The 27,503-nt window shown below is 46.2% G+C and overlaps 1 protein-coding gene across 1 annotated transcript; it reads left to right on the top strand.

The window, feature by feature from the left end:
* Window positions 1-327: 327 nt before the first annotated feature.
* LOC144510536 (lipopolysaccharide-induced tumor necrosis factor-alpha factor homolog) lies at window positions 328-6,065 on the top strand. Its single transcript, XM_078240049.1, has 3 exons — window positions 328-879; window positions 3,665-3,818; window positions 5,697-6,065. Exons 1-3 carry the CDS (start codon window positions 693-695, stop codon window positions 5,803-5,805), a joined length of 450 nt encoding a protein of 149 aa, XP_078096175.1. The 5' UTR covers window positions 328-692; the 3' UTR covers window positions 5,806-6,065.
* The last annotated feature ends 21,438 nt before the right edge of the window (window positions 6,066-27,503 follow it).

Below are 27,503 nucleotides of genomic sequence, written 5' to 3' on the forward strand. Positions count from 1 at the left end.
CGGAGTCTGCACGTTCTCCCCATGCCTGCGTGGGTTTCCTCCTACAGTCTGAAAGACGTACTGATTAGGTACATTGGCGATGCTAAATTCTCCCTCAGTGTACCGGAGTGTGGCGACTAGGGGATTTTCACAACAACTTTGTTGTAGTGTTAATGTAAACCTCCTTGTGACACTAATAAATAAACTTAAACTCTCAAGTCAACAGTTGAGTACACTATCTACTCATTTACATAGTACCTTGCCTCAACCAATGAAGTGTAGTCACCACTGTAATGTAGGAAATACAGCATCCCAAGCCAAAGACTTGAGTTCTGTGGTGAATCTATTGAGTTGTCAGTTGTGGCTTGCCTGGTAGTGCACTCTCTTCTGTGGGTTCTAGCCTTATATTGCTGTTTGTGGGTGTTCTCTGTGGAAATTGCTGTATATCCAACATTACAATGGGTGCATACCCTGGGTGCAGTCCATCATGTACTGAGACAGATGGATACCGTCACGGATCATATGTCCTTGGTGCAGTCCCTCATGTACCCTCATGTAGGATGGATGGATGCCGTCACGGATCACTCCCAATGAAGACAGGAAAGTTGCCAGCAAATGCTGCTCAGAGCAACACTCTACTCCAGATTTTCAAAGCTGACATTGAGTTGAGTAATGTTTCTTACTCTTGACTTTCAGGTGATATATCCAGCCCAATGGAGTCGAAAGGCGATTATGGTGCACCACCCCCAAACTATACCGATGCAATGCAACCACCAAGCTACCAGGGGAATCCTGGACAACCACCTTATCCTGCAGGGCCTCCTGGGGCAGGATACCCGCCTTATCCTGCAGGACCCCCTATGGCAGGTCCTGGGATGTCGGCTCCTCAGCCTCCTGTCGGTAAGTCTGCTAGAAGCAGCCCTTGGAACGTTGCTTAAGAGATGACAAGTGTTAGGTTCCCATGTAGTATCCATTTAGAAAGTGCCGACTTCTAATCATGGTGTGGAATGCATTGTTCCTATGTTGTAGCCTGTCTATAGAAGTGTTGCACAAATTTTAGAGGGTCCTGTCTTTTAGTCATGTTCCTGTGCTTAATGTGTTTACTAGTCCTTTCCATTTTGTCGGAGCTGTTTTGTCAGGATCCTGAAGCACTATTACTGTAGCAAAATAATTTGTCTTAATTGATGCAGCGTTTGTTTTGATCTGAATTAATGCAGGGTTCTGATTTTTGTTTTCCCCTGGGGTATTGCAGAGTGGGGTTTGATTAGGTTGATTGACAGGTAAGGTCATATGACTGGGTACAACTCGGCTTTCACAGAATCAAAGCAGTCTGCTTTGTAGAATCTGTAGACAAGTTGCTTTCTCTGTAACTCTTTGCCTGAAATAGAGACTGGAATCTGCCAAGAAATAAACCTGTTTTCTCTGAGATTCTTCTACCTGGAGGTAGAGTTTTCCCTGGAAGTTACAGCATGAGAATTAGTGATCAAGACAGACGCTTCTGCTCCAAGTATCAAAAGGGTGGAATTCTCCGGCCGCGCTGGTCTAAAAGCTGGAAATTCCCACCCGACCGTCGATGGCGTTTCAATTCACCGCATCCCGCCCACTAAAATTCCAGTGGTGGGCAGGATGGGAGAATTCCGGCCGTAGTACCTATGTAAGCAACTTTAGTTTCTATCCTACCCGGTTCTAAAGAAGGGATTCATGTCTATGGGGGATACTACTAAATTGGAACATTAGAGATAGCTAGCTGTTATGAATTATACTTTATCATGTTTAAATATTTTAATTGGTAAATGTTATGTTAATTCTTTTTGTTATATTCTAACTGTGTGTTCTTAAAGTTTGTTTTGATAAAAAGCTTCCTAGTGGATCACTTGAATCATACCTGGAGTGAAACACCTTGTGCTCACCCTAATGCCAAAATCGTTTGGAAAAGTTAGGGTTTAGGCTAACTTTGTAAAATACCTTGGGAGATTCTGATTTGGTCCTTAACAATCTATCCATTTGGGCAGAATGAGAAGGACTTCTCCTGATCTATGACTTGATACAGAATGCGGCAGTGCATCACTCCCCAAAGCCAGGGTTTCTCAAACTTGTCCAGCCTTTTGACCTCAGTAAGAAGTTTAACAACACCAGGTTAAAGTCCAACAGGTTTATTTGGTAGCAAAAGCCACACAAGCTTTCGGAGCTCTTAGCCCCTTCTTCAGGTGAGTGGGAATTCTGTTCACAAACAGAGCTTATAAAGACACAGACTCAAATTAAATGTTATGCTAATTTGACCTCCCCAGAGTACTGCAGGAACGCTTGAGAAACATTCTTGTTGTGTAAAAGAGCCACCCCCCCCCCCCCCCACCCCAACCATCCCCATACAATAGTTTTTGCGTGGTAGGTACAAACATACAAAAACCTAATTCGTATACATTTACTATGATTAAAAATTTATCAAAACACGGAACTTCTTAAATCACTTTTAATGGGAGGAGTTGGAACGCTGGATTCTCATTGGACACACGCGCCCTCAAAGGCCCGATTCCTTCTGCAAGGGCAGTCCCCCTTCTCCTGTCAATTCCTCCGCTCCCTCTTGTAGGCCCAACTCTCTCCATTGCTCCTTTACTCTGCGCTCACCCTGATCTACACAATCCATGTGTTTCCAGCCCATCCAATCAGATGCTGGATTCCAGAGAAGCCAGCCTCTGGCCGAGCTGGAAACAGCAGAATCTGCCTAGCCGGCTGCAGAAGGCCTGTGCGGCTCCTAAACAACCTGGCGGCACAGTGGTTAGCACTGCTGCCTTACAACGCCAGGGACCTGGGTTCGATTGCCGGCTTGGCTCACTGTCTGTGCGGAGTCTGCACGTTCTCCCTGTGTCTACGTTTCATCTGGGTGCTCCGGTTTCCTCCCACAGTCTGAAAGATGTGCTGGTTAGGTGTATTGGCCATGTTTAAATTCTCCCTCAGTGTACCCGAACAGTCGCCGGAGGCAACTAGGGGATTTTCACAGTAACTTCATTGCATTGTTAATGTAAGCCTACTTGTGACACTAAATAAATATGATAAATTTTGGGAATTTGCATTAAACTATTGAGTCATTGGAGTTCTTGCGCTCACCAGGAATCTGACTTTCCAAAAGTACTTAATCATTAACAGAGCTTCAAGCCTGAATCTGTTCTTGAATGCCTGGTTACTGTTGGCTCTTATTTGCTTTCACCTTTTAGTTGTGGAGCATTTGTATGTGTATATGCACACTTGTGTTTGACTGAGCAGGCTATACTTCACCATGTGGACTGCTCTCTAAATTGTTTCCCTTCTTGCTCCCTTTCCAGAGTATTATCAACTTGGTTCCAATGTGGAGCATTATTTACCCATGGAGGCACCTTCTGGGGAGGATAGTCAAATAGGAGTAGAAATATTTTAACTTCTAATAAGTTGATTTTCAAATCTCCCTCCCCACCAGTAATGCAGTCCAAAGATGCGCGGGTTAGGTGGATTGGCCATGGTAAATGCGTGGAGTTATGTGGATAGGGCAAAGGGGTGGGGCCTGAGTAGGATGCTCTGTCGGAGGGTTGGTGCAGATTTGATGGGCCAAACGGTCACCTTCTGCACTGTAGGGATTTTTGAAAAGGGCAGATTTACAGAATATTTGCTGTGTGGGATGCCCGTCATAAACTTGCTCTTTTCTTCCCTTTAGTGGTGCAGACGGTTTATGTGCAGCCCAGCCAACACTTTGGCTTCCTGCCTATACAGACAACCTGCCCAGGATGTAACCAGTTGGTTCTAACTCGTGTTAGCCACTCGCCAGGCGCACTAACGTGGCTTAGCTGTGGAGGTCTTTTCCTCGTTGGGTAGGTTATCCAAATAATTCTTTGAATATTCAGTATGGATTGAATCGATTTAAGTTGTACTTGTTGCAAGTGTGTGGAAGATGGTGCGCATCCATTTTGTATCTGAACGTTCTGCAATTTTCAGTACATTTTACAAGAATGCAGAGTAAGTTTCCCTGGGCACAGATCTGGGTGTCAAATAGAAAATGCTGGCAACACAATCTCAGATCTGTCAACAACAACGGGGAAGAAAGCCAGTTGTTGTTTTGGGTTGGAAACCCAACATAATTGGAAACCAAAACATAGACCCATACTAACGCACGTCTGTATTAATCCTGCGGCAAAATGACTCCTTCAGCCCGTTAAACTCTTTTTTTGTACTTCAATGACCAGGCAGGAAATTGTTAGATGATTAAATGTCCTGTGGTAGGAAAAAAAAGCATCAAAACAGTTTGTGATAACAATAGCTCATTTGAGGAAATGGGGGAAATCCAAGTCAAAATTAACTAAACTGCTGACAAAACAACATAAAATGGGCAGGATTTTATGGCCTTGCTCTTTCCGAAACCATAAAATCCTACCTGAGGTCAACGGACGTTCCCGTTGTCCACCCCTCACCCGCTCCGATTCCCATGGTGGGCGGGGTGGTTAAATTCCAGCCCCTATGGGTTTCTTCTTTCCGAGGAGGGGTAATGTTGGGCACTGGCCCTCACACACTGGTGAGGAAAATATCTCCTCCTAAAACACTCTCCCTATCAAGGAGGCAGTTGAGGCAGAACTCATTGTCTCCCCCCACCCTCCAAACCTGTCTGTGTGGGAGCTGAGGAACAGACTAGTTGTGCTTCTAAGCTTGCATGGGAGGTACAAGAGATGGAGAAGCTCAGGATTGTGGTAACAGAAGCACAAACCAGAATTTCACAGGGAACAATCTTTCTGAAAAGCAGGAGGGGGATTGAAGGGAGGGGAGGAATAGTTTTGATGTCAATGGGAGAGTACAATCTATTAAAAATGGAGGCTGGAAGGTTTGGAATGAGGAGGTCCTATTGTGGAAGGGAGTGTGATGGAGGTGCAGGGAAGGTCTGATATAGCCGAGAGTCCTGTCACAGTGAATGGTAACCCTTGGTTGAAGAGCAAGCAAGCAGTTTTTAGTGTGGATAATAAAATTCTTTGCAGATTCAATGGAGAGGATCCAGTTTGTGGAGAATCATATTCTAGTCAATAGTGGAAGACAGTGGACATGCATGACAAGCCCAATGCTGTTAAGTACACAGCACAAAGTCCTGAGAAATAAAATAGTCATTACGAAGTAGAGCTGAGGTCAATGCCCTTGGGTGCCAGTGTGGCGACTAGGGGAATTTCGCAGTTACTTCATTGCAGTACCTACTTGTGACACTAATAAATGAACTTTATTTAAGCATACCTGCATTTGTCAGACAGGGGCGGCACAGTGGTTAGCACTGCTGCCTCACAGCGCCGGAGACATGGGTTCAATTCCGGCCTCGGGTGACACTGTGTGTGGAGTTTGCATGTTCTCCCCATGTCTGCATGGGTTTCCTCCTGGGTGCTCCCACAGTCCAAAGATGTGGTTGATTGGCCATGTTAAATTGCCCCTTAGTGTCCCAAAATGTGTAGGTTAAGGGGATCAGTGAGGTAAATACGGGGATTGGGACCGTGTGGAATTATTGTTGGTGCAGCTCGATGGGCTGTACTGTAGAGATCCTATGATTTCAAAGGCGACCGACTCTGTTGTACCTCTGTCAGTGGATTACATTTTGCTCCATATGATTGCTCTATTTTGATCTGTTCTCATTCCACGTTGCCATCCTTTCATAGATTATGTTCTACAAAATCTTGTGCCTTGGGTGCCCTCTAACGGTCTGCCATTTTCTCTTGTTCTAGGTGTGTGCTTGGCTGTTGCCTGATCCCATTTTGTGTTGATGGTCTGCAGGACGTGGATCACAATTGTCCAAATTGTGGACGGCACATCGGCAGCTGCAAGCGCCTGTAAACGTTCGCCACAATGTTGCTGTGCTACTGTGACACGTCAAATTTTGATACGATGGAATATTTCTCTTTTATATTGAATCTGATTTATGTCACTCGTGAGACGTCACGCTTTCACTTCCAAGTTATGAACTGTTGGAGAAGTCGGAGTAAGGAGGATTGCGAGGCTCACTACTTCCTGGCAGTACCTACACAAGTGGTTCTGCACGTGTCATTAGTAACCACTTAATTTGGGATGGGGGGGGGGGTTGGAGGAGGAGAGTAGGGGTAGGAATGAGTCTTATTTTCCTTCAGGTAATTTATCATCTGCTTTAAATAGGTTTAGCAACTGAAGTTTTTGTCTTTTAAGTGAGATTCATTAACAATCAGTTCTCAAATTCCAATAATATTTCTGCAAAGGACTGTGTTCTTACTGGTCATTTGATAGTAAAATCAATTGTGATTTTAACAGTAACTGCTGAATAAAAACTTGCATTAAAGGTAGAACAGTATCCGACTATTAATGTGCTCACGGGCTGGTGACCTGACATCGTGATGGGTTTGTCTGGTTCTGCGCTAATTTACTTTTCCCAAGTAGAGTAAAGGTAAAAGCTACTGAATTTCGGAACATTTTATCTCAAAATCACTTAACGTTGCTGCCCAGAAAGTTGGAAACACTTGTACTACATATCCCAATAATCCTAGGGTATTGGGATATGTCGCAGCTTTCCTTAAAGTGGGAAACAAAATTGGGAAATTTGGCAGTTAAATTGAAGGGTATAACGTTAAGATCCATGATATTAAATGTGAAGTTTCCCATTCTGTCTTGAACGCTGAACAAGAAATGTAAGTGGTGATGTATCCCTACATCGAAGTGTTTGAGGGAAAGTTTAACGGAGCGGCAAAGTTGAGAGCCAGGCCAAGATAAACGCAATGCCCACTCTGATGAAGGGTCATCCAGACTCAAAACATTGGCTCTATTCTCTCTCCACAGATGCTGTCAGACCTGCTGAGATTTTCCAGCGTTTTTCTGTTTTTGTTGTTGAGTCAGACCAATACTTTGTTTGAATCTAATGGGCCGGTGTACAGTAATAGTCAAGTCTTTGAGTTAATGGCAGACTTGCTGCAGTGGGTGAGTTACGGAATGCAAGGCAACATCCTGTAAATCTCTTCATAGAATCATAGAAACCCTACAGTACAGAAAGAGGCCATTCGGCCCATCGAGTCTGCACCGACCACAATCCCACCCAGGCCTCACCCCCATATCCCTACATATTTTACCCACTACCCCCTCTAACCTACGCATCTCAGGACACTAAGGGGCAATTTTAGCATGGCCGATCAACCTAACCTGCACATCTTTGGATCTTCTGCACCCTCTCTGGTGCTATCACATTCCTCCTATAATGTTGATTCCAGAACCCTTCACAATACTCTCGCTGTGGCCTCACCAACATTTTCTATAGTTCCAGCATAACCTCCCTGCTCTTAAACTCCATGCCTTGGCTATGGTTATAGAATCATAGAATCCCTATAGTGCAGAAGGAGGCCATTCGGCCTATGCTTTTAAGTGTGCGCCCTGGTTACTAAGCAAAGCTTAGTCTTTCTTTTTGTCTCCACGTTGCAAACCTTTTAATATCGAAGCTGGCACTTTGTATCCTATCAGTCTGTCGCATCCTGAGCGTGTAGCTGCTGTTAACAGATAATCTAAATACACATCTAACTGAATACACAAACACAAAAAAAGGTCTGCAAACTTCTCTATTTCTAATCTATCTAATGACTCACATTTCTGCCTCAATTTCTACTGTACTTTATGTCCTACTGTGAAGTTAAAGTTTGAAGTGACCAAAGCCCATGTTTGGAGCTGATCGGAAACTGTGAACAGACATTATTGCACTAACAGTATAAAGGGACAAACATGTTCATTGAGTCAAATAGTCAGGAGAAGGTCCGGGGCCCTGTGATTTTAGCTGTGGCTCAGTCACACTCTCACCTCCTGAACAGCAAGGTTGTGGGTTCAAACCCCACTCAAACTTTACTACAAAATTCGAGGCTGATTCTCTAGTGAGGGAGTTCTGTGCGGCAGTCAGGGAATTGTGGGGGGAGGTCTGTGTGGTAGTGAGGGAATTGTGTGAGGCAGCACTGTTAGAGGGGAGGTTCTGTGTGGTAGTTCTGTGCGGCAGCAGCAAGGGGTGGGTGGGGGGGGGGGGGGGTGGCGATCGGTGCAGCAGGGAGGGTGTTCTACATTCTCCGGAGGCTGATTTCTGGATAAGCTGTTTAAACCAAGACCATGCCAGCTTCCTCAACTGGACAGATAAGATCCAATGAGACTGGTGTTTTACTGGGTACTCTGTATCTGCCTACCTTTAAATTGGTTGCCCAGGCCTGATGTTTAAGTTTAACACACTGTATAAACATTGCACAACCCATCCGCTCCATAGAGATAGATTATTATACGGGTTGTAAGGGTATTAGTCAAATCTGCCTTGTGTTGAAGATAGTGATTCAAATGCCACTGAACTTTGTATGTTGTAACAATTGTCTTGTTGCTAACATGATACTAAAATGTCACCCCAATCTGGTTATTAATTAACAAAAACCTGTTATCCCATTAATGCATCTTGTAAATAATGTTACCATGACTGCACAATACAGCCGTTGTTTTTCTAATAGTTTGTGTTTTACTTTCTCAGCTTTCCTGTGAAGTGAAACTTGCCTTTCTACAGCACCTCTCATGACCACCAGATATTTCAAAGCACTTCACAGCTAATAGAATCCCTATAGTGCAGAAAGAGGCTGTTCGGTCCATCGGATCTGCACTGACGCTCCAAAGAAGCATTTTACCCACGCTCACCCCTCCGGCCTATTCCTGTAACCCTACACATTTACTGTGGCTAATCCCCCTCAACTACAAATCTTTGGACACTAAGGGGCAATTTAGCATGGCCAATCATCATAACCTGCAGATCTTTGAAGTGTGGGAGGAAACCGGAGCACCCAGAGAAAACCCACGCAGACACGGGGAGAATGTGCAGACTCCACACAGACAGTGACCCAAGCCGGGAATCAAACCCAGGTCCCTGGCGCTGTGAGGCAGCAGTGCTAACCACTCTGCTGCCCATTCTCTTCAACTTTGGCCCAGACACCGGGGTTATGTTTCAAACTCCTTTGATCTCCTTCAAAATAGCCCCATGGGATCTTTCAGTTACGCCTGAAAGGGTGGGCAGGGCCTTCCTTTCACACTTCATAAACGATGGCATCTCTGACAGCGCGGCACTACCTTGGCGCAGCACTGAAGAGTGAGCCTCGATGTCTTACCACTTCAGGGCTTCCAGACAAAAGTCCTACCAACTGAGCTGCAACTGTCTCCACAAAGTCTCCTGACTGGTTGACTCAACCGTGGGTAAACACCATCTTTGTTCTTTCCTGTAGGTCGGTTCATGCTTTCCAAACTATGAACTCTTAGAACCTGCTTATAGAATCATACAATCCATACGGTGTAGAAGGAGGCCATTTGGCCCATCAGGTCTGCACTGACCATAATCCCACCCAGGCCCTATTCCCATGACCCTAGCTAGTCCCCCTGACACTAGGGACAATTTAGCATGGCCAATCCATCTAATCTACACATCTTTGGACTGTGGGAGGAAACCGGAGCACCCGAAAGAAACCCGCACAGACACGGGGAGAGCGTGCAAACTCCACAGACAGTGACCCAAGCCGGGAATCAAACCCAGGTCCCTAACGCTGAGGCAGCAGTGTTAACCACTGTGTTACCATGCCAATTCATAATTTCAACATGTGTAAGTATCTTAATTTTTAAGCTTGGTATCTTTCCCATCCTATGTCAGTTAGCATTGTCTCTCGTGGTCATCAATGAAATTCTTCATTAATTAGGGAATCACTTGTGTCCAATATCACACTTTGTTTCATTCTGAGATTAATCCTATTGACAACAACAACTTGGCAATTGCAAAATGACTTGGAGGAAAACTACACAAGCAGTTTAATATGGACAAGTGTGAGGCACTGCGTGTAGGAGAAAAAAGACAGGGAATGTTGAAATAACTAAGAATGAAATTGAATCTACCCTTTGATACTTTTCAATGACTGTGGAGTTGCAACCAACAAAGCAAGAAAAATGAACATTCTAATGATGTGGGTGTCGCTGGCTAGGCCAGCATTTATCATCCATCTCCAGTTGCCCTTGAGAAGGTGGTGGTGAGCTGCCTTCTTGAATCGCTGCAGTGCATGTGGTGTAGCTGCCATTGTTCTTCAGTGACGGAGGGAGTAATGTTTGTGAAAGGGGTAACAATCAAGCGGGCTGCTTTATCTTGGATGATAAGCTTCTTGTGTTGTTGGAGCCGCACCCATCCAGGCAAGTGGGGAGTATTCCGTCACACTTCTGACTTGTGCCTTGGTTTGAGTTTAACTGGCTAGATTTTAAGCTTGACAGTGCTCAATATTTGGCAAACTTTGAACAATAGATAGCACATAAAATTCCAACTGCAGTACATAGTTTAATATTCTGTAACCTGGTTAAAATTATCAGACATTTCTAAGGGCAATTTGCATTGGCAACTAAGATTTAATTGATTAATCTCCTGCTGGAACTTGAAATAAGCAGAATTACAATTCATTTCACTGAACTTAAAATATTTTAAACTGACTCATAGTGCATTTACCTCATTCTTTTGTTCTTGCTTATCTACTTTTCCATAAAATTTCTTAATTTCTTCTCCCAATTTCTCAACTAACTCTCTCATAATCTTCACTTCAAGACAAAGGAGAGAGCACATGGTTCCCTCCAAGGTTTAAATCCTTTAACAAAATTCAAACACAGGTTTAATCAAAATTCAAATTGGCTATTTTCAACTTCAATTTATGTACTTCGATTTTGAAATTTCAATTTACTTTCCAATTTTATTTAAACTCTGTATCAAACCCACTGTTGTAAAATCACAGCAGGGAAGAACATCAAAACAAACAACTCTGTTAAACACACATAGACACACACGGAAGCTTCCAACACTCATTCAAACTTAACATCTTAAAATGAGATGTAAGTAAAACATTTAAAAAGGATACAGAACTTGGATTAAGACAGTCACTTTTATTCTTCTTTCTTCCAAACTGTAATTACACTCAAAACAGAAGTAAATTCAAAAAATCTTATCACTTGAATCTTTAACAGTCTTAACACCTCCCCAGCTCTCCTGAGGCTAAACTAAGGTCATTTATTACCCGCAATAAACATTCCACAAGGACAAACAAAGGCTTCAACAATTCCTGCTCTCAATTTAATACAACAACCACCTACATTCGACTATCAACCAGATCACACAAACACACTGAAATACAAAAACTAAGATCTCTCCTATCCACCTCCAGGTATGCCATTAGCCCATTCTACCAACTCATCATAGTTCGGGGTACTGAGAATTCCCATTTTAAGGATTTTTTGGTCAACACTAAAGAATTCATCCTTAAAAGCCTGGATGAATGCTCGATCTCCTTGACCTGGGTTTCCTTGTCCTGAGCACTCCTGATGTACCTGGAACAACCATCCCCCATATTCAGAAGCTCCTTCCCCTTTTAGCTGTTTCGTTGTGGTCATTCTGCTCCAGTTAGTAGGAGCATTCCCTACCACTCTCAGAATTTCTACCTTAAACTGGGCGAAGGGTGTCTGTTGGGCATAATACTGTGTTGGAGGAGCGGCGGGTCCACCTGCTACCTGTCTCCACTTACCCGCTGGACAGGCTACCCTGACCAATTGGTGTACGTGTCTCAGGTGTAATAGGTGTCCTACCCAGATTGTGTCTAATTCTTCCCAGAATTTCGTGTTTGCGCTTCTAGGTTGTAATTTACCCAGGGAAGCCATTATCTGCTGCCTCTCACCTGAGATGAATGGTTTATAATTTACCTTTGGCTGCGCATTTGTTCCCCCTCGGGTAACTGGCGCCAAGTTGTGTTCTAGCGTTTCTCACTCCTCTGGAGGAGCGGTTAGTCCCTGTTGTGTGGACTCATAAGGAGGTAGAGGAACAGTTTCCCCTCTCCATTGCTTTTCTTCTAATACTTGGTTTTGTTTCTCCAGTTCCCTTGCTCTGGATTCTAACTCCCTAATCCTTTCTTTATCCTCACTCCACTTCTTAGAGGCGACTACTTGCTCAATTAGTCCAGCTAACTGATGTATTAACAATACATTTTTTTGTCATGTTTCTCTTTTCTTTATCCAACCACTTATGCTGTTGGCCCAGAGGGCAGGATAAGTTCCACCCCCCTTTTCTCATCTGTTTAATAAATTTGTTCCTCTTAGTCATACACTCATTTATCAGGGATTCCGGAGGTCCCCACTGGCTTTGTGATCCCACCATAATACAGATAAGTTTTATACTCACCACCTGGAGCCTTCTATTCTCCCTTCTCGCTCTCCCACTCCTAGGTCGCTCATATTGGAATCCAGTGTTACCTGTCAGGGGTGATCAAATCCCTCTGTGCCATCGCTTACACTATTAAGCTTACTTCATTAAGCCGGTTTTTACCCCGGTGATCACTCAGACAGTTTCTTTCTCACTCACGTCTGAACATCACACCTCGGGCACCTTTCTCTCTAGTCTTTACACTCACTTGAGTATTAAAGACAAATGCCTCCTTGTCCGTATGTGTTCAGTTCAGACATCTTTCACACTCACACTCTCTCATCACATATGATCAGCCCACTGTAGTTTGACTCACCCTATTAGGTTCAGAACTCTATTCCAGTACCCAGGTTGTGGCCATTCAACCTGAGCCTGCAAACAGAGTCCCGCAAACAGATCCCGGGGTGTCTCCTGGGTTTCGGCACCAAATGTAGTCGGCAAAAATACCTCTGAAGCTGGTATGAGTCAAAATAGAGTAGGCTTTATTCTCACAAAGCTTGCGGGAGAACCTGACCCCTTGGAAGCGGAAGGCAAAGTTCTCTCTGAACACAGAAAAGTGGGGATATATATACATTATGGCTCCCAGCACCAGTCACGACACAAACACTGATCTGGTCATGAATCAAAGTCCATATAACAGTCCTTGATCATGAAGCAGCAGTTCTCTGGCAGCTGTCGTCACAATACAGTCTGAGGGTTCCTGCTCTTCCACGGCCCTTCCTTTGAAGTTACCGGCACAATTGTAGCTGGCCCAGCGGGGTTCCTCCTTTAAACGGCCGTTACCATGCTCCACATCTTGTAATGCTTTCTTCCATTTACATTTACCACGCAAGTCTGTAGAAAAGGTAAGACTTGCATGTCTGCAAACACATTCACATTTACATTTGACTATTGTTATAAGAATAAAAGTTAACTTATATTAATGTCAGAAGCAGTATAAACAAGGGGATTAGCCATAATGAAGGGTTATGCTTGTGATACATTCTAAGTACAAAATCCATTAACCCTTTAGGTACAAAATACATTGAGTACAAAAAACATTAACCCTTTCCCTTCTTCAGGGCCCATCCTTGAACAGCGTGATGTGTGAATTCCACAGATGGCAATGAGTTACCCTTGCCCATATTTAATTAGATATTCACTGGAGACTTGATAGTAACTGTAATCCAAATGCCAAAAATCATATGATTTGGGGCAGCCATCTTAACAGCTTGGTTGCGTCCAATTTTTAAAAGTATTGAAAGTTCATGATATGGCATTGGGTACGACACCGTGCTCTGCACGCAAAAAAAATTGAATTTTACTTAGCTCTCCTGTGAATGAAGAGGAAATGTGCACATACATTCTACCACACATACAGGAATCTAGTATTACTACAGTTTTCTCTCTCTGTTGTATTTCCTTCCTGGCTTGTAGTCCGGATATTGTCAGTGTTGTGGGTAACTTTAGATTAAAAGACTAAGAATAAGCTCCACGAGAACAATTTGGTTTGGATCACTTGGAATCCTTCTTGAACTTAAAGGGTTCTGGTTTGTGTACATCAGGATCACTCAGTGCAAATTACTAACACAGACCTCACACTGCTGGAGAGCTAACAAAAAATTTAATGTTTCTTCCCCGGCTGTAACCGACGTGAATTGAACAGCATTCCCTCAGTCAGTGATCATCATCAGTGGCCAAATGCATACATGTTGTGGTCGGAATTGGGATCTGACATGTGGAAATCCTGCTGACAATGAGACATTTGGCAGAGGTTACACTGCTATTTTCTACTGCTTTTGTTATTCGGAAATACCACTGGTTTAGTCCTTGTGTATAGTTGCAGTCACTCAAGTTGCGTGTTTACGATTGAACACAGACACTTCCAGTCAATACCTCCTGGATCTTAAGACGTTACACGCACCGGAAAGAGGGAAAAATCCAGCTGCATTAGTCTTTTTAACTGTATAATCTCTACAGTGCAGAAAGAAGCTATGCGGCTCATCAAGTGTGCAGCGACTCTCCAAAAAAGCATCCTAGCAAGGCCCTACCCTTTGCACTATCCTCATAACCTACGCATTTATCATGGCCAATCCACCTAACCTTTTTTAAAAATTCATTCATGGGACATGGGTGTCACTGACTGGCCAGCATTTATTGCCCATCCCTAGTTGCCCTTGGAGGTGGTGGTGAGCTGCTGCCTTGAACCGCTGTAATCCACATGCTGTGGGTCGATCCACAATGCTGTTATGGAGGGAATTCCAGGATTTTGATCCAGCGACAGTAAAGGAACAGCGATATATTTCCAAGTCAGGATGGTGAGTGGCTTGGAGGGGAACATCTTGGGTCACTAAGGGACAACTTAATATGGCCAATGCACCTAATTAGTTTTGGACTGTGGGAAGAAACTGGAGCACCTGGAGGAAACCCATGCAGATACTGGGAGAATGCTCAAACTCCACACAGACAGTGACCCGATCGAACCCGGGTCCCTGGCGCTGTGAGGCAGCAGTGTTTGCCACTGTGGCGTGAAGTAAAGCAACTTTCAATGGGGTGGATTTCTGTCTTCAGTACTTGGGTGCTAATGTGGCAGAGAGAGAGTTTCCTGACCTTTACAAAATCTACATTATTTTTATTTCTGCAAGATTACCCCCAAGCACTGGAGATTTAAAAAAAAACCTCAACAATGTTTCAGTTGGGAAATACACTGGGTGGGACTTTCCGGTCTTGGGGCGAGTGCAGCTGGAAAATCCCGCCCAAGGTCAACAGACCTTTGCGTGGTTCGTGTCCTGCCCACTATGTTTCCCATGGCGGGCGGGACGGGAACATTCCATCATCAGTGTGATACATTCTCAAAGGTTCCCTGTTCATTCTGTATTAAATGAGTTGATTTTACCCAGGGCCTTGCTGCTAACAGAGCAATGGATGAGGGAACAGAGTTTAGCTCTTTCTAATTACCTTCCAGTGAACATGGCTGACGTCAGATGAAGGCGGATTCAGCAGTGATGCAAAAATACCTTATCAGCAGTAAGATTCAAATGTGAAAAATATTTACTAAGGGTGGGGCACTGGCGTAGCCAGAGTTAGTGGGAATACAGGCAGCTTGAGCTATAGTTGATAGGAGAGGGGAGAGGAAGGGAGAATAAAGGTAAAACACGTTAGTCAACAAGTTAAGCATTTACTAGCTTAGATTAAAGGAATCATGCTTATGTACAGTCATACATCAGTAACTGACAGCTGATGTCAGGTGTCAGAGTAATGATCTAATTGTTCAGGACACACACTGCGCTTTGACCTACTTTTTGTTTATAAAAGTCTATTATTAGTGTCACAAGTAGGCTCATGTTAACACTGCAATGGCGGACATTGGTGCTGGCAACCAATTTCTTCAGCCAGAGGGTGGTGAATCTATGGAATTCATTGTCCAAGGTCTGTGGAGGCTATGTCATTGAGTGTATTTAAGATAAAGATAGATAGGTTCTTGATTGATAAGGGGATCAAAGGTTATGGGAAAACATAGAAGATGCAAGCAGGAGGAGGCCATTCGGCCCTTCGAGTCTGCTCTGCCATTCATCATGATCATGGCTGATCACCCAACTCAATAGCCTAATCCTCCTTTCTCCCCATAACCTTTGATCCCATTCATCCCAAGTGCTATATCTAGTGGCCTCTTCAATGTTTTGGCATCAACTACTTCCTGTGGTAATGAATTCCACAGGCTCACTACTCTTTGGGTGAAGAAACATCTCCTCACCTCCGTCCTCAATGGTCTACTCTGCACCCTCAGACTGTAACCTCTGGTTCTGGACTCCCCCACCATTGGGAACATCCTCCCTGCATCTACCCTGCCTAGTCCTGTTAGAATTTTATAAGTCTCTAGGAGATTCCCCCCTCAGGCAGGAGATGGTGGAATTTGAATTCAATAAAAAATATCTGGGATTAAGAACCTACTGGCCATGAAACCATTGTCGATTGTCGGAAAAACCCATCTGGTTCACTAATGTCCTTTAGGGAAGGAAATCTGCCATCCTTACCTGGTCTGGCCTACATGTGACTCCAGAGCCACACCAATGTGGTTGACTCTCAACTGCCCTCCAAGGGGGCAACTAGGAATGGGCAATAAATGCTGACCAACCAACAATGCCCATGTCCCACAAATGAATAAAAAAGAATGGGGTTGAGAAAATTAACAGCCATGATTGAATGGCGGAGCAGACTCGATGGGCTGAATGGCCTAATTCTGCTGCTATACCTTATGGTCTTATGGTCTAACTGGCAGAGAGTCGATGACGGCTGGGAACTGGTTCAGAGGAGGTGAGGCTGAGAAGAGGGCCGAGAGAAAACAAAGGCCAGGGAATCGTGCACCTTCTCAGCCCACTGCAAAAAGAGACAGAGACAGAGACAGCCATACCAGAGTGAGACCCCTGAACCACAACAGGCAACGCTTAACACAGGGCTGACCACCACAGTGCCAACCATCATCTTACAGAATGGAAAACTGCCAGCTAGAATCTTGTAAGAGAAATAATTTCAGATAAAGGTAGTCTGGTGCTAGTGCCAGCTGATCCACTTGGTAATCATAGAATCCTACAGTGCAGAAGGAGGTCATTCGGCCCATCGAGTCTGCACCGACTACAATCTAACCCAGGCCCTATCCCCATAACCCCAATGCATTTACCCTGCTAATTCCCCTGACACTGAGGGGCAAATTAGCATAGCCAATCCACCTAACCCACACATCTTTGGAGTGTGGGAGGAAACCGGAGCACCCGGAGGAAACCCACGCAGACACGGGGAGAACGTGCAAACTCCACACAGACAGTGACCCAAGCCGGGAATCGAACCCAGGTCCCTGGAGCTGTGAGGCAGCAGTTCTAACCACTGGGCCACTATGCCGCCTTGCCAAGGTGCCTGTTTGGGTACACTGAGGGAGAATGTAGCACGGCCAGTCAACCTAACCAGCACGTCTTTCGGATGGGAGGAAACTGGAACACCCGGAGGAAACCCACGCAGACACAGGGAGAACGTGCAGACTCCGCACAGACAGTGACCCAAGCCGGGAATCGAACCCGAGTCCCTGGCGCTGTGAGGCAGCAGTGCTAACCACTGTGCCACCGTGCTGCCCAAAGGTAAGGTTTCTTTATTCTTCTTCACCCTGTTCAGTGAAAAGCAACAAAATCAATTTCAATTCCAATTGAATGTTAACAAAGATGCAACGCAGCTTCAGGAGATTTTGTCACAACATGTGAGAACATGCTCTAATGTATATTCCATAGGAGCAGGACAGGCAGACAAGACAATTGTGGACAACATCATTATCTGAAGGGCATGGAGATAATTTTAACCAGGCCTCCTAGGCAGGATGCTGACAGGGCATTATTTTTAAATTATTTCTTCAGTGATGAAGTTAATGGCCTTGCTTTGACTGTATCCTTTCCCCAGACCTTTATACAAATCAATTTGCTCTCCCAGGCATTACTAATATATCATCCTGGAGTACATTTTTTGATGTTTACTGTAGCATCAATGCACTTTAAACACTGGTGATTTGCCTAATGCTGCATTGCTGTCATGATGGCAGCACGGTGGCCCAGTGGTTAGCTGTGCTGCCTCACAGCGCCAGGAACCCGGGTTCAATTCCCAGCTTGGGTCACTGTCTGTGTGGAGTTTGCACGTTCTCCCCGTGTCTGCGTGGGTTTCCTCCGGGTGCTCTGGTTTCCTCCCACACTCCAAAGATGTATGGGTTAGGTGGATTGACCATGATAAATTGCCTCTTAGTGTCAGAGGGATTAGCAGGGTGAATATGCGAGCGTTACAGGGGATAGGGCCTGGGTTAGATTGTGCAGACTCGATGGGCCGAATGACCTCCTGCACTGTAGCGATTCCATGACGTGGTCGAAATCCCAGAAGGAAAAAAAACAGTTCAGACCAGTATTCCTATTTGTCTGAAGGGTCCAGACAAAGGACTTTGGAAGGAAACCGGAGCGCCCGGAGGAAACCCACGCAGACATGGGGAGAATGTGCAAACTCCACGCAGACAGTGACTCAAGCCGGGAATTGAACCCGGGTCCTAGGCGCTGTGAGGCAGCAGTGCTAACAAGTGTCCAGACAAAGGGTCCACCTCCATCCCTGTCAGATGCCCGGTGGGAATGCTGATGCCACGCTGAATGTGGCGTCAGTCAAATGGGATTCCTGCTGGTCGTAAGGGCTATCAGGATTCACCTTCTCCGCCGGCCTGATCAAGTTCCCGCCCATAGCTGATGGCAATCCAATAATTTTGCTAACTGTAACTTGCAAACTTGCTAACTGTAATACAATTTGTGAGTTTAACGGCCCATTCACCGATTGGCCACCATTCACCCAGCTCCCCAGGGGAAATGCACCAGGCAGGCTTTGGTCATGACCACTGTGGAACGAGCGTGCTGAATCCCGAGGGTCCGGGGAAAATCACCAAACCCTCAACAAAGAGGGGCATCGGCACCCCCCCCCCACCATCATTCAAATAAAGGTGTCCCGATCTGACCACCCCTGAGGCCCTCTCCCCCATCAGCCTCCTCCTCAGCTCAAACCTCCCCAAGACCCCCACTCAGGCCACAATTCAGCCCCTGTGCCTTAGCAGTGCCAACAGTGCATGGTTCCCTGGCACTGACAGCCTGGCCTGGCACCTTGGGGGAGGTGTCAAAAAGGTAAATCCAGTGGCCAATTGCCCTCTGCAGAGGGAATGTTCCCCCAGGAGTCCACGGGAGGGGACGGGGGGGGTGGTCATGGGCTAGGGGCAAGGAGTTGACCTCACTACTCTTCCCCCAGGATGGGGTCTCATTGGCTGGACCGCCCCTTCTGGTCTGTAAAAGAGGAAGTGAAACGACTTATTCCCTTTGAAAAACCACAGCTGTCAATCAGGATTAGAGTTTTTGTAAACATTGAGGTTTGGAACAATGGGGGTACTTGAGATGCAGTCAGGTTTCACCAGAAAGCTAAATAAACACAGCTGGCTGGAGCATGAATAGAAATCCATTTAGATGTGAACGAAAGCCTATTTTAAAATTGAAATTTTCAATGCAACAGAGAAGGCTTCAAAGGAAGGATCAGAAACTTCAAAGATAAGCTCTGTGAATAACTTGGGACTGAGTGAACAGCTGTGGAGAGGGAAAGCCACCCGCTCCCACCCCTCCCGTGAAATTGACATCTCCTCCCTGTCAGAGGACTTCAAAGGGATCTGCTCACAGAAAGATTGTCCCACAGCAGTCTGAGGCACAATTCATCAGGACCTGAAGATTTGTTCACTTTTAAGCCTGCCAACATCTTTAAATATCTTATCATTCCCGGGCCAGGATTCTCCCAAATAAATTCTAAGTGCCAAATTTGCGTAAAAGCTGGAGTAACTCACGTTGGTTTTTTTAGCGGGATTTTCAAAATGAACCTCCCTCACTCTGTGCACTGCAGAGAGTCCTAGCATGAATCACACTGAAATTCAGTGGGCGGGGCCTAATCCTGCCGGAGAGGTCAGCAACATAGCACTGAGTGCGCCACTGCACATGCACCTGTCAGAGTGGAGATTGGCACATGGGCAGTGACCCCACACTGCCGGCCTCCGAATCGCTGGTCAGCCCCACGACCCTGCATCGCTGCCCCTCCAATACCCAACCCCCCGATCGCTGGCCTCCTGGACATTTCCCAATGTTCCCAGCCCCCCCTCCCTTGCAGTTCCGATGTCCCCCCACCCTACCAATTCCCCCCATAGGCCCCAACCCCCAATAGGCCTCCCCTCTGGCCCTGCTCCCTTGGCACCGCCTGATGCCCAGTGGGCAGCACCAAAGTGCTCCTTGGGCATTGCCATTTTGCCTCTTGGGCAGTGCCAGGGGGCCCGGCTGCCACTGCCCAAGGGGCACTCCCCTTACTCCCGACTCCTGAGGGGGGGAGCCTCGAGGTCTCCCCTTCACTCCAGCGGGGTCAGGCCGTCAGCTCCCCGTTAGTGGGGAACTGCTGTCAACCCCGCTGGAGTGAACCACTCCTGCTGGTGGGGGGAGAAAGGCGAGCGGACCTGGAGACTTCAGTTCCGGGCCTGCAAACGAGATTAAAATTGCAATTTTAACATTTAAGTCAGCTCTATGCCGATTTCTGGCACAAATCCAGGGCCTGGAGACATGCAGAGGCCATGGTGCCCAGCGGGAAGCTGGCCTCTGCTTATGTCTCTCAGCCCTATGTCAATTTGCTGAGGAACCTCGCAGTCGCACTCCCCGAGTTCCATACCTTCATCCACATTCTCTTGGGTGAAGATATCATCTCCTGGGGGAGCTGATTGAGAGAGGTTTAAAAACCAAAGTTAATTTCAGGCAGAGCTTTTCTGGAAAATTCTTCTCCAACTCCCATAAGCACTTGCAATCTAGCCCAGGAGATCATTCTCATCCTGAGAATTCCATGCCTTACAAAGTTTGCAGATATACCAACCTGAACCTATAGTGGCAGCAGGGTTGGCTTTTTGATGCCAATGTGAGGAGATGTCTAATTGGAACTTTAGTCGCAATAATAGGAAGGCAGATTATTATTTGAATGGGTGTAAATTGAGAGAGGTGGATACTCAATGAGACCTTGGAGTCCACGTGCATCAGTCGCTGAAAGTAAGCACGCAGGTACAGCAGGCAGTAGAGAAGACAAATGGTATGTTGTCCTTCATAGCGAGAGGATCTGAGTAGAGGGAGAGGGATGTTTTGCTGCAATTGTATAGGGTACTGGTGAGGCCACACTGGGAGTATTATCAGAGGAAGGATGTCCTTGCTATAGAGGGAGTAAAGCGAAGGTTTATCAGGCTGATTCCTGGGGTGGCAGGTCTGCCATATGAGAAGAGATTAAATCGGTTAGAATTATATTCACTGAAGTTTAGAAAAGTGAGAGGGGATCTCATAGAAACTTATAAAATTCTGACAGGGTTAGACAGGGTAGATTCAGAAAGAATGTTACCGATGGCGGGGGAGTCCAGAACTTGGGGGTCATAGTTTGAGGAAAAGGGGTAAACCTTTTAGAACTGAAGTGAGGAGAAACTTCTTCACCCAGAGGGTGGTGAATATTTGGAATTCACTACCACAGAAAGTAGTTGAGGCCAAAGTGGTATTTGATTTCAAGAAGAAATTAGATATAGCTCTTGGGGCTAAAGGGATCAAGGGATATTTGGGGGGTGGAGAACGGGAGGGGGATCGGGATATTGAATTCGATGACCAGCCATGATCAGATTAATAGTGCGCAGGCTCGAAGGGCCGAATGGCCTACTGCTGCTTCTAGTTTCTATGGAACGGGTGAGGGAATTTTACAATGAACAAGATGTCAGCATGTTGAAGATGGTACAGATGACTATCTCAGTGACTTTAGTGCCCAAAACACAACCTGCTCTGTTGAGACAGCCTCTGTGAGGCTCTGCAATCTGAACAAGTTTCACTGCATCAAATACTGATCCAACTTTCCCTTAACTTTTGTCATGGTTTTAGCATCAAACTTTCCCTTTGAGATAAGATTTAGGAAGGTTTGTGGGGAGGATAGTCATTGCCTATCAATTAAAAAGTAAATAAGGTGCCCTGCAGAGCTGCCATTCAGACACAGATGAACTTGGGGAGCTGGCGTGAGTAGAATTTCAGTAGCATAGCTCCCTCCCTTGCCATCTCTCTACTGGCACCGATTGCTTTTTGGTTGGAGGTTTGGCCTGATTTGTACTAGAGCCATAGGGTGGCACAGTGGTCAGCACTGCGGCCTCACAGCGGCAAGGGCCCGGGTTCAATTTCAGCCTCGGGTCACTGTGTGGAGGGTGCACATTCTCCCCGTGTCTGCGTGGGTTTCCTCTGGGTGCTCCGGTTTCCTCCCACAGTCTGAAAGACATGCTGGTTAGGTGCATTGGCCATGCTAAATTCTCCCTCCGTGTACCCGAACAGGCACTGGAGTGTGGCGACTAGGGGATTTTTACAGTAACTTCATTGCAGTGTTAATGTTAGCCTACTTGTAACATTAATAAACTTTAAACTTAAACTTGCCTTTGTCGTTTTGTTTCTCATGCCAAACCTGTAGGTAGGTTGATAAAATCCCCCATTGCTACTCACTCATCCCAACACCAACTGGGGCAGAAGACACAGATACTACGGACTGCTACAAATACTTTAATAAATAGTTTATAACTCCCCTCAGATAGTAAAAACATTTAACCCCAGAAATACAAATACTGATTCTGGGTGCAGATATGATTGGCTCATTGAATTTCTTGTAATGTCATTGGTTCCAGCTGAGTATCAAAAGCAGAATCATAGATTCACAGAGTAACTGCAGTGCAGAAGGAGGCCATTCGGCCCATCGAGCCTGCATCAACAACAATCCCAGCCATGTCCTATAAGATTCCATCGCTTCTGGATTTAGACATCTGAAGATTTCTTCGCACTGTTCCACACTTTTTGTCTCAATAGCCACTAACTCATTTCCTCAACTCCCACTTTTCATTCTTCAATCTGAATCCTGGACTCTGAGTGCTGGTGAATGGTTTGGAGAGGTTGATTCTTCACATGTTTGTCCACTCCCTCTCAGCCTCTGCCCTGATTTAGACATTCACATGGAATCCTATAGTGCAGAAGGAGGCCATTCAGCTCATCGAGTCTGCACCGACCACAATCCCTCCCAGACCCTATCCGCGTAACCCCACACATTTACCCCCGACACTAAGGGGCAATTTAGCTTGGCCAATCCACCTAACCTGCACATCTTTGGACTGTGGGAGGAGACCGGAGCACCTGGAGGAATCCCACGTTGACATGGGGAGAACGTGCAGACTCCACACAGACAGAATCATAGAATCATAGAAACCCTAACAGTGCAGAAAGAGGCCATTCGGCCCATCGAGTCTGCACCGACCACAATCCCACCCAGGCCCTACCCCCATATTCACCCGCTAATCCCTCTAACCTGCGCATCTCAGGACACTAAGGGGCAATTTTAGCACGGCCAATCAACCTAACCCGCACATCTTTGGACTGTGGGAGGAAACCGGAGCCCCCGGAGGAAACCCACGCAGACACGGGGAGAATGTGCAAACTCCACACAGACAGTGACCCGAGCCGGGAATCGAACCCGGGTCCCTGGAGCTGTGAAGCAGCAGTGCTAACCACTGTGCTACCGTGCCGCCCAAACCGGGAATCGAACCCGGGTCCCTGGCGCTGTGAGGCAGCAGTGCTAACCACTGTGCTGCCTCTTGTTTCATTCATTCTATTCCAAAACTACACTCAGCACCAGTCAGTGTCTCTACAGGGAGGTCTGTGTATGGACAAACCAGTTACAGCAGCGATCTTCTGAGTGTCAGCGGGCTGACAATATCTTCATTGTTCACGCTCACTCCACAATGAAAGATGACCAGCCAGAGAGTAACAGTCAGTGTAGCACGAAAACTGACACAGGGACTGTATTTACAGCTTCCTTTCCCACATTGACTCAGTTTACCAGTGTTTTGTGATGCCTGATCTCACATGGAGAGGGTGAGACTCCCCTTTAATTTCTCAATTTGATTCCTCAGTTGAAGGGGCTTCATTGAGGGTTCACTGACTTGCTGCACTAGAATGCACTAATCGGTTTCAATGTCATTATGTTCCGGGAGCGTGCAGAGAATGGACAGAGATGGCATTCTCGTCCGTCTGCCATTGTTGTTGTTTACATTAAACTCTGAACTGGCCAGGTCACTTTAATCTCCATGTGTCCCCCCCCCCCCCCCCCCCCCCCCCACCACCCGAGACTGGAGAATCCCGCTGGCGTGAACGGGGGCGGCACGGAAGAACAGTGGTTAGCACTGCTGCTTCACAGCTCCGGGGACCTGGGTTCGATTCCCGGCTCGGGTCACTGTCTGTGTGGAGTTTGCACATTCTCCCCGTGTCTGTGTGGGTTTCCTCCGGGTGCTCCGGTTTCCTCCCACAGTCCAAAGATGCGCGGGAAAGGTTGATTGGCTATGCTAAAAAAAAAATTGCCCTTAGTGTCCTGAGATGCGTAGGTTAGAGGGATTAGTGGGTAAATATCATAGAAAATCATAGAAACCCTACAGCGCAGAAACAGGCCATTCGGCCCATCGAGTCTGCACCGACCACAATCCCACCCAGGCCCTATCCCCATATCCCTACACATTTACCCACGAATCCCTCTAACCTACGCATTTAAATATTTAAATATGTAGGGATATGGGGGTAGGGCCTGGGTGGGATTGTGGTTGGTGCAGACTCGAAGGGCCGAATGGCCTCTTTCTGTACTGTAGGGTTTCTATGATTTCTATGATTCTATGAACAGTTGGAGAATTCCAGCCATGAAAGGTTTTAACTATGGTGTATTTAATGATGGAAATATTCACACTGTACTGCAGGCACTTCTGATTTTCCTGGCTATTGACTCTTGCCACTTCCTGAACAAATAGGTAGCCAAGGTGGCACAGTAGGTAGCCAAGGTGGCACAGTGGTTAGCACTGCTGCTTCACAGCGCCAGGGACTCGGGTTCGATTCTCGGCTTAGGTCACTGTCTGTGCGGGGTTTACACATTCTCCTTGTGTCTGCGTGGGTTTCCTCCGGGTGCTCTGGCTTCCTCCCACAGATGTGGAGATGCTGGTATTGGACTGGGGTAAGCACAGTAAAATGTCTCACAACACCAGGTTAAAGTCCAACAGGTTTATTTGGTAGCACAAGCCACAAGCTTTCGGAGCGCTGCCCCTTCATCAGGTGAGTGCTATCATCACTCACCTGATGAAGGGGCAGCACTGTCTGCGTGGGTTTCCTCCGGGTGCTCCAGTTTCCTCCCACAGTCCAAAGATGTGCGGGTTCTGTTGATTGGCCATGCTAAAATTGCCCCTTAGTGTCCTGAGATGCGTAGGTTAGAGGGATTAGTGGATAAATATGTAGGGATATGGGGGTAGGGCCTGGGTGGGATTGTGGTTGGTGCAGACTCGATGGGCCGAATGGCCTCTTTCTGCACTGTCGGGTTTCTATGATGATTTCTATGAAACCTGTTGGACTTTAACCTGGTGTTCCTCCCACAGTCCAGATGTGTGCGGGTTAGGTTGATTGGCTATGCTAAATGGTCCCTTAGTGTCCCAGGATACGTAGGTTAGAGGGATTAGCAGAGTAAATTTGTGGAGTCATGGGAATAGGGCCTGTGTGGGATTGTCGTTGGTGCAGACTCGATGGGCCGAATGGCCACCTTCTGCACTGTAGGATTCTATGATTTCTATGAAATGGAGCTTGAAATATTTAGATTTTGTAAATGTGTTTAAACAGATACTTCACCCTTACAGCTCACTGTCTGTCAGCCAAACTTGTAAAGCTCAGACAGTGACAGTCCTTGTCGGTATTGCAGCCCTATTACTGTGCATGGAAAAGGCTTCATGGATTGCCTATAGAGTGAGATATAATAAATAGCTCTACGTGTGAGCTTGTATAAATCAATTTTAAATAGTTTAGGATTATAGTCAGTAAAAACAGATCAAAGCATGATTAAATTGTACCAAAGAAATGCACCATCTATCATAGGAGCATATTGATTGCCAGATGACAGGAGAGCTATATCGAGTTCACCTTCCAGTATCGAAGTAGCATACTGGTGTTGTTAACTAATCAATCTTTATTCATCAGTCTATAGGTTCACTAGATTGATTCCACAGATGAGGGGTCTGTCGTATGAAGAGAGATTGAACAGTTTAGGTTGATACTCTCTGGAATTTAGAAGAATGAGGGGAGATCAAATTGAGGTATACAAGATGATAAAAGGCATGGATAAAGTAGACGTGGAGTGGATGCTTCCTCTTGTGGGACATTCTCGGATAAAGGTCATAGTCTTAGGACAAGGGGTAACAAATTTAAAACTGAGTTGAGGAGAAGCTACTTAGAAACACAGAAACATAGAAAAACTACAGCACAAAACAGGCCCTTCGGCCCCACAAGTTGTGCCGAACATATCCCTACCTTTTAGGCCTACCTGTAACCCTCCATCCTATTAAGTCCCATGTACTCATCCAGGAGTCTCTTAAAAGACCCTATTGAGTTTGCCTCCACCACCACTGATGGCAGCCGATTCCACTCGCCCACCACCCTCTGTGTGAAAAACTTACCCCTAACATTTCCCCTGTACCTACAGCCCAGCAGCTTAAACCTGTGTCCTCTCGTAGCAGCCATTTCCACCCTGGGAAAAAGCCTCTGAGAGTCCACCCGATCTATGCCTCTCAACATCTTATATACCTCTATTAGGTCTCCTCTCATCCTACGTCTCTCCAAAGAGAAAAGACCGAGCTCCCTCAGCCTATCCTTATAAGGCATGCCACTCAATCCAGGCAACATCCTTGTAAATCGCCTCTGCACCCTTTCAATCTTTTCCACATCCTTCCTATAGTGAGGCGACCAGAACTGAGCACAGTATTCCAAGTGGGGTCTGACGAGGGTCTTATATAGCTGCATCATTATCCCCGGACCCCTAAACTCAATCCCTTGATTGATAAAGGCCAGCACACCATACGCCTTCTTAACCACCTCCTCCACCTGTGGGGCCGACTTTAGAGTCCTATGGACCCGGACCCCAAGGTCCTTCTGAAACTCCACAGTACTAAGAGTCTTTCCCTTTATATTGTACTCCTTCATCCCATTTGACCTGCCAAAATGGACCACTACGCATTTATCTGGGTTGAAGTCCATCTGCCACTTCTCCGCCCAGTCTTGCATCCTATCTATGTCCCTCTGTAACTTCTGACATCCCTCCAGACTATCCACAACCCCACCAACCTTCGTGTCGTCAGCAAACTTACCAACCCATCCCTCCACTTCCTCATCCAGGTCATTTATGAAAATGACAAACAGCAAGGGTCCCAGAACAGATCCCTGGGGCACACCACTGGTGACCGACCTCCATTTCAAAAAAGACCCATCTATACCCACTCTCTGCCTCCTTTGGGCAAGCCAGTTCTGGATCCACAGGGCAGCAGCCCCTTGGATCCCATGCCCTCTCACTTTTTCTACTTCTCCCAAAGGGTTGTGAATCTGTGGAATTCGCTACCCCAAAGTGCGAGGGATGCTGGGACAGTGAGTAAATTTAAGGAGGAGTTAGACAGATTTTTAATTGGTAATGGGTTGAAGGGTTATGGGGAGAAGGCAGGAAAATGGGGATGAGCAGCATATCAGCCATGATTGAATGACGGAGCAAACTCGATGGGCCAAATGGCTTAATTCTGCTCCTATATCTTATGAACTTATAACAGGCCCAGAACCGGGTTGGGATTTTACACAGAGATTGCGTGACACCGTGTCCCAGCTAAAAGGTCCAGGGTGAGGCTCCCTCTTCA

This window comes from Mustelus asterias, chromosome 23 (genome assembly GCF_964213995.1).
Source record: "Mustelus asterias chromosome 23, sMusAst1.hap1.1, whole genome shotgun sequence".
Taxonomy (NCBI): Eukaryota; Metazoa; Chordata; class Chondrichthyes; order Carcharhiniformes; family Triakidae; genus Mustelus; species Mustelus asterias.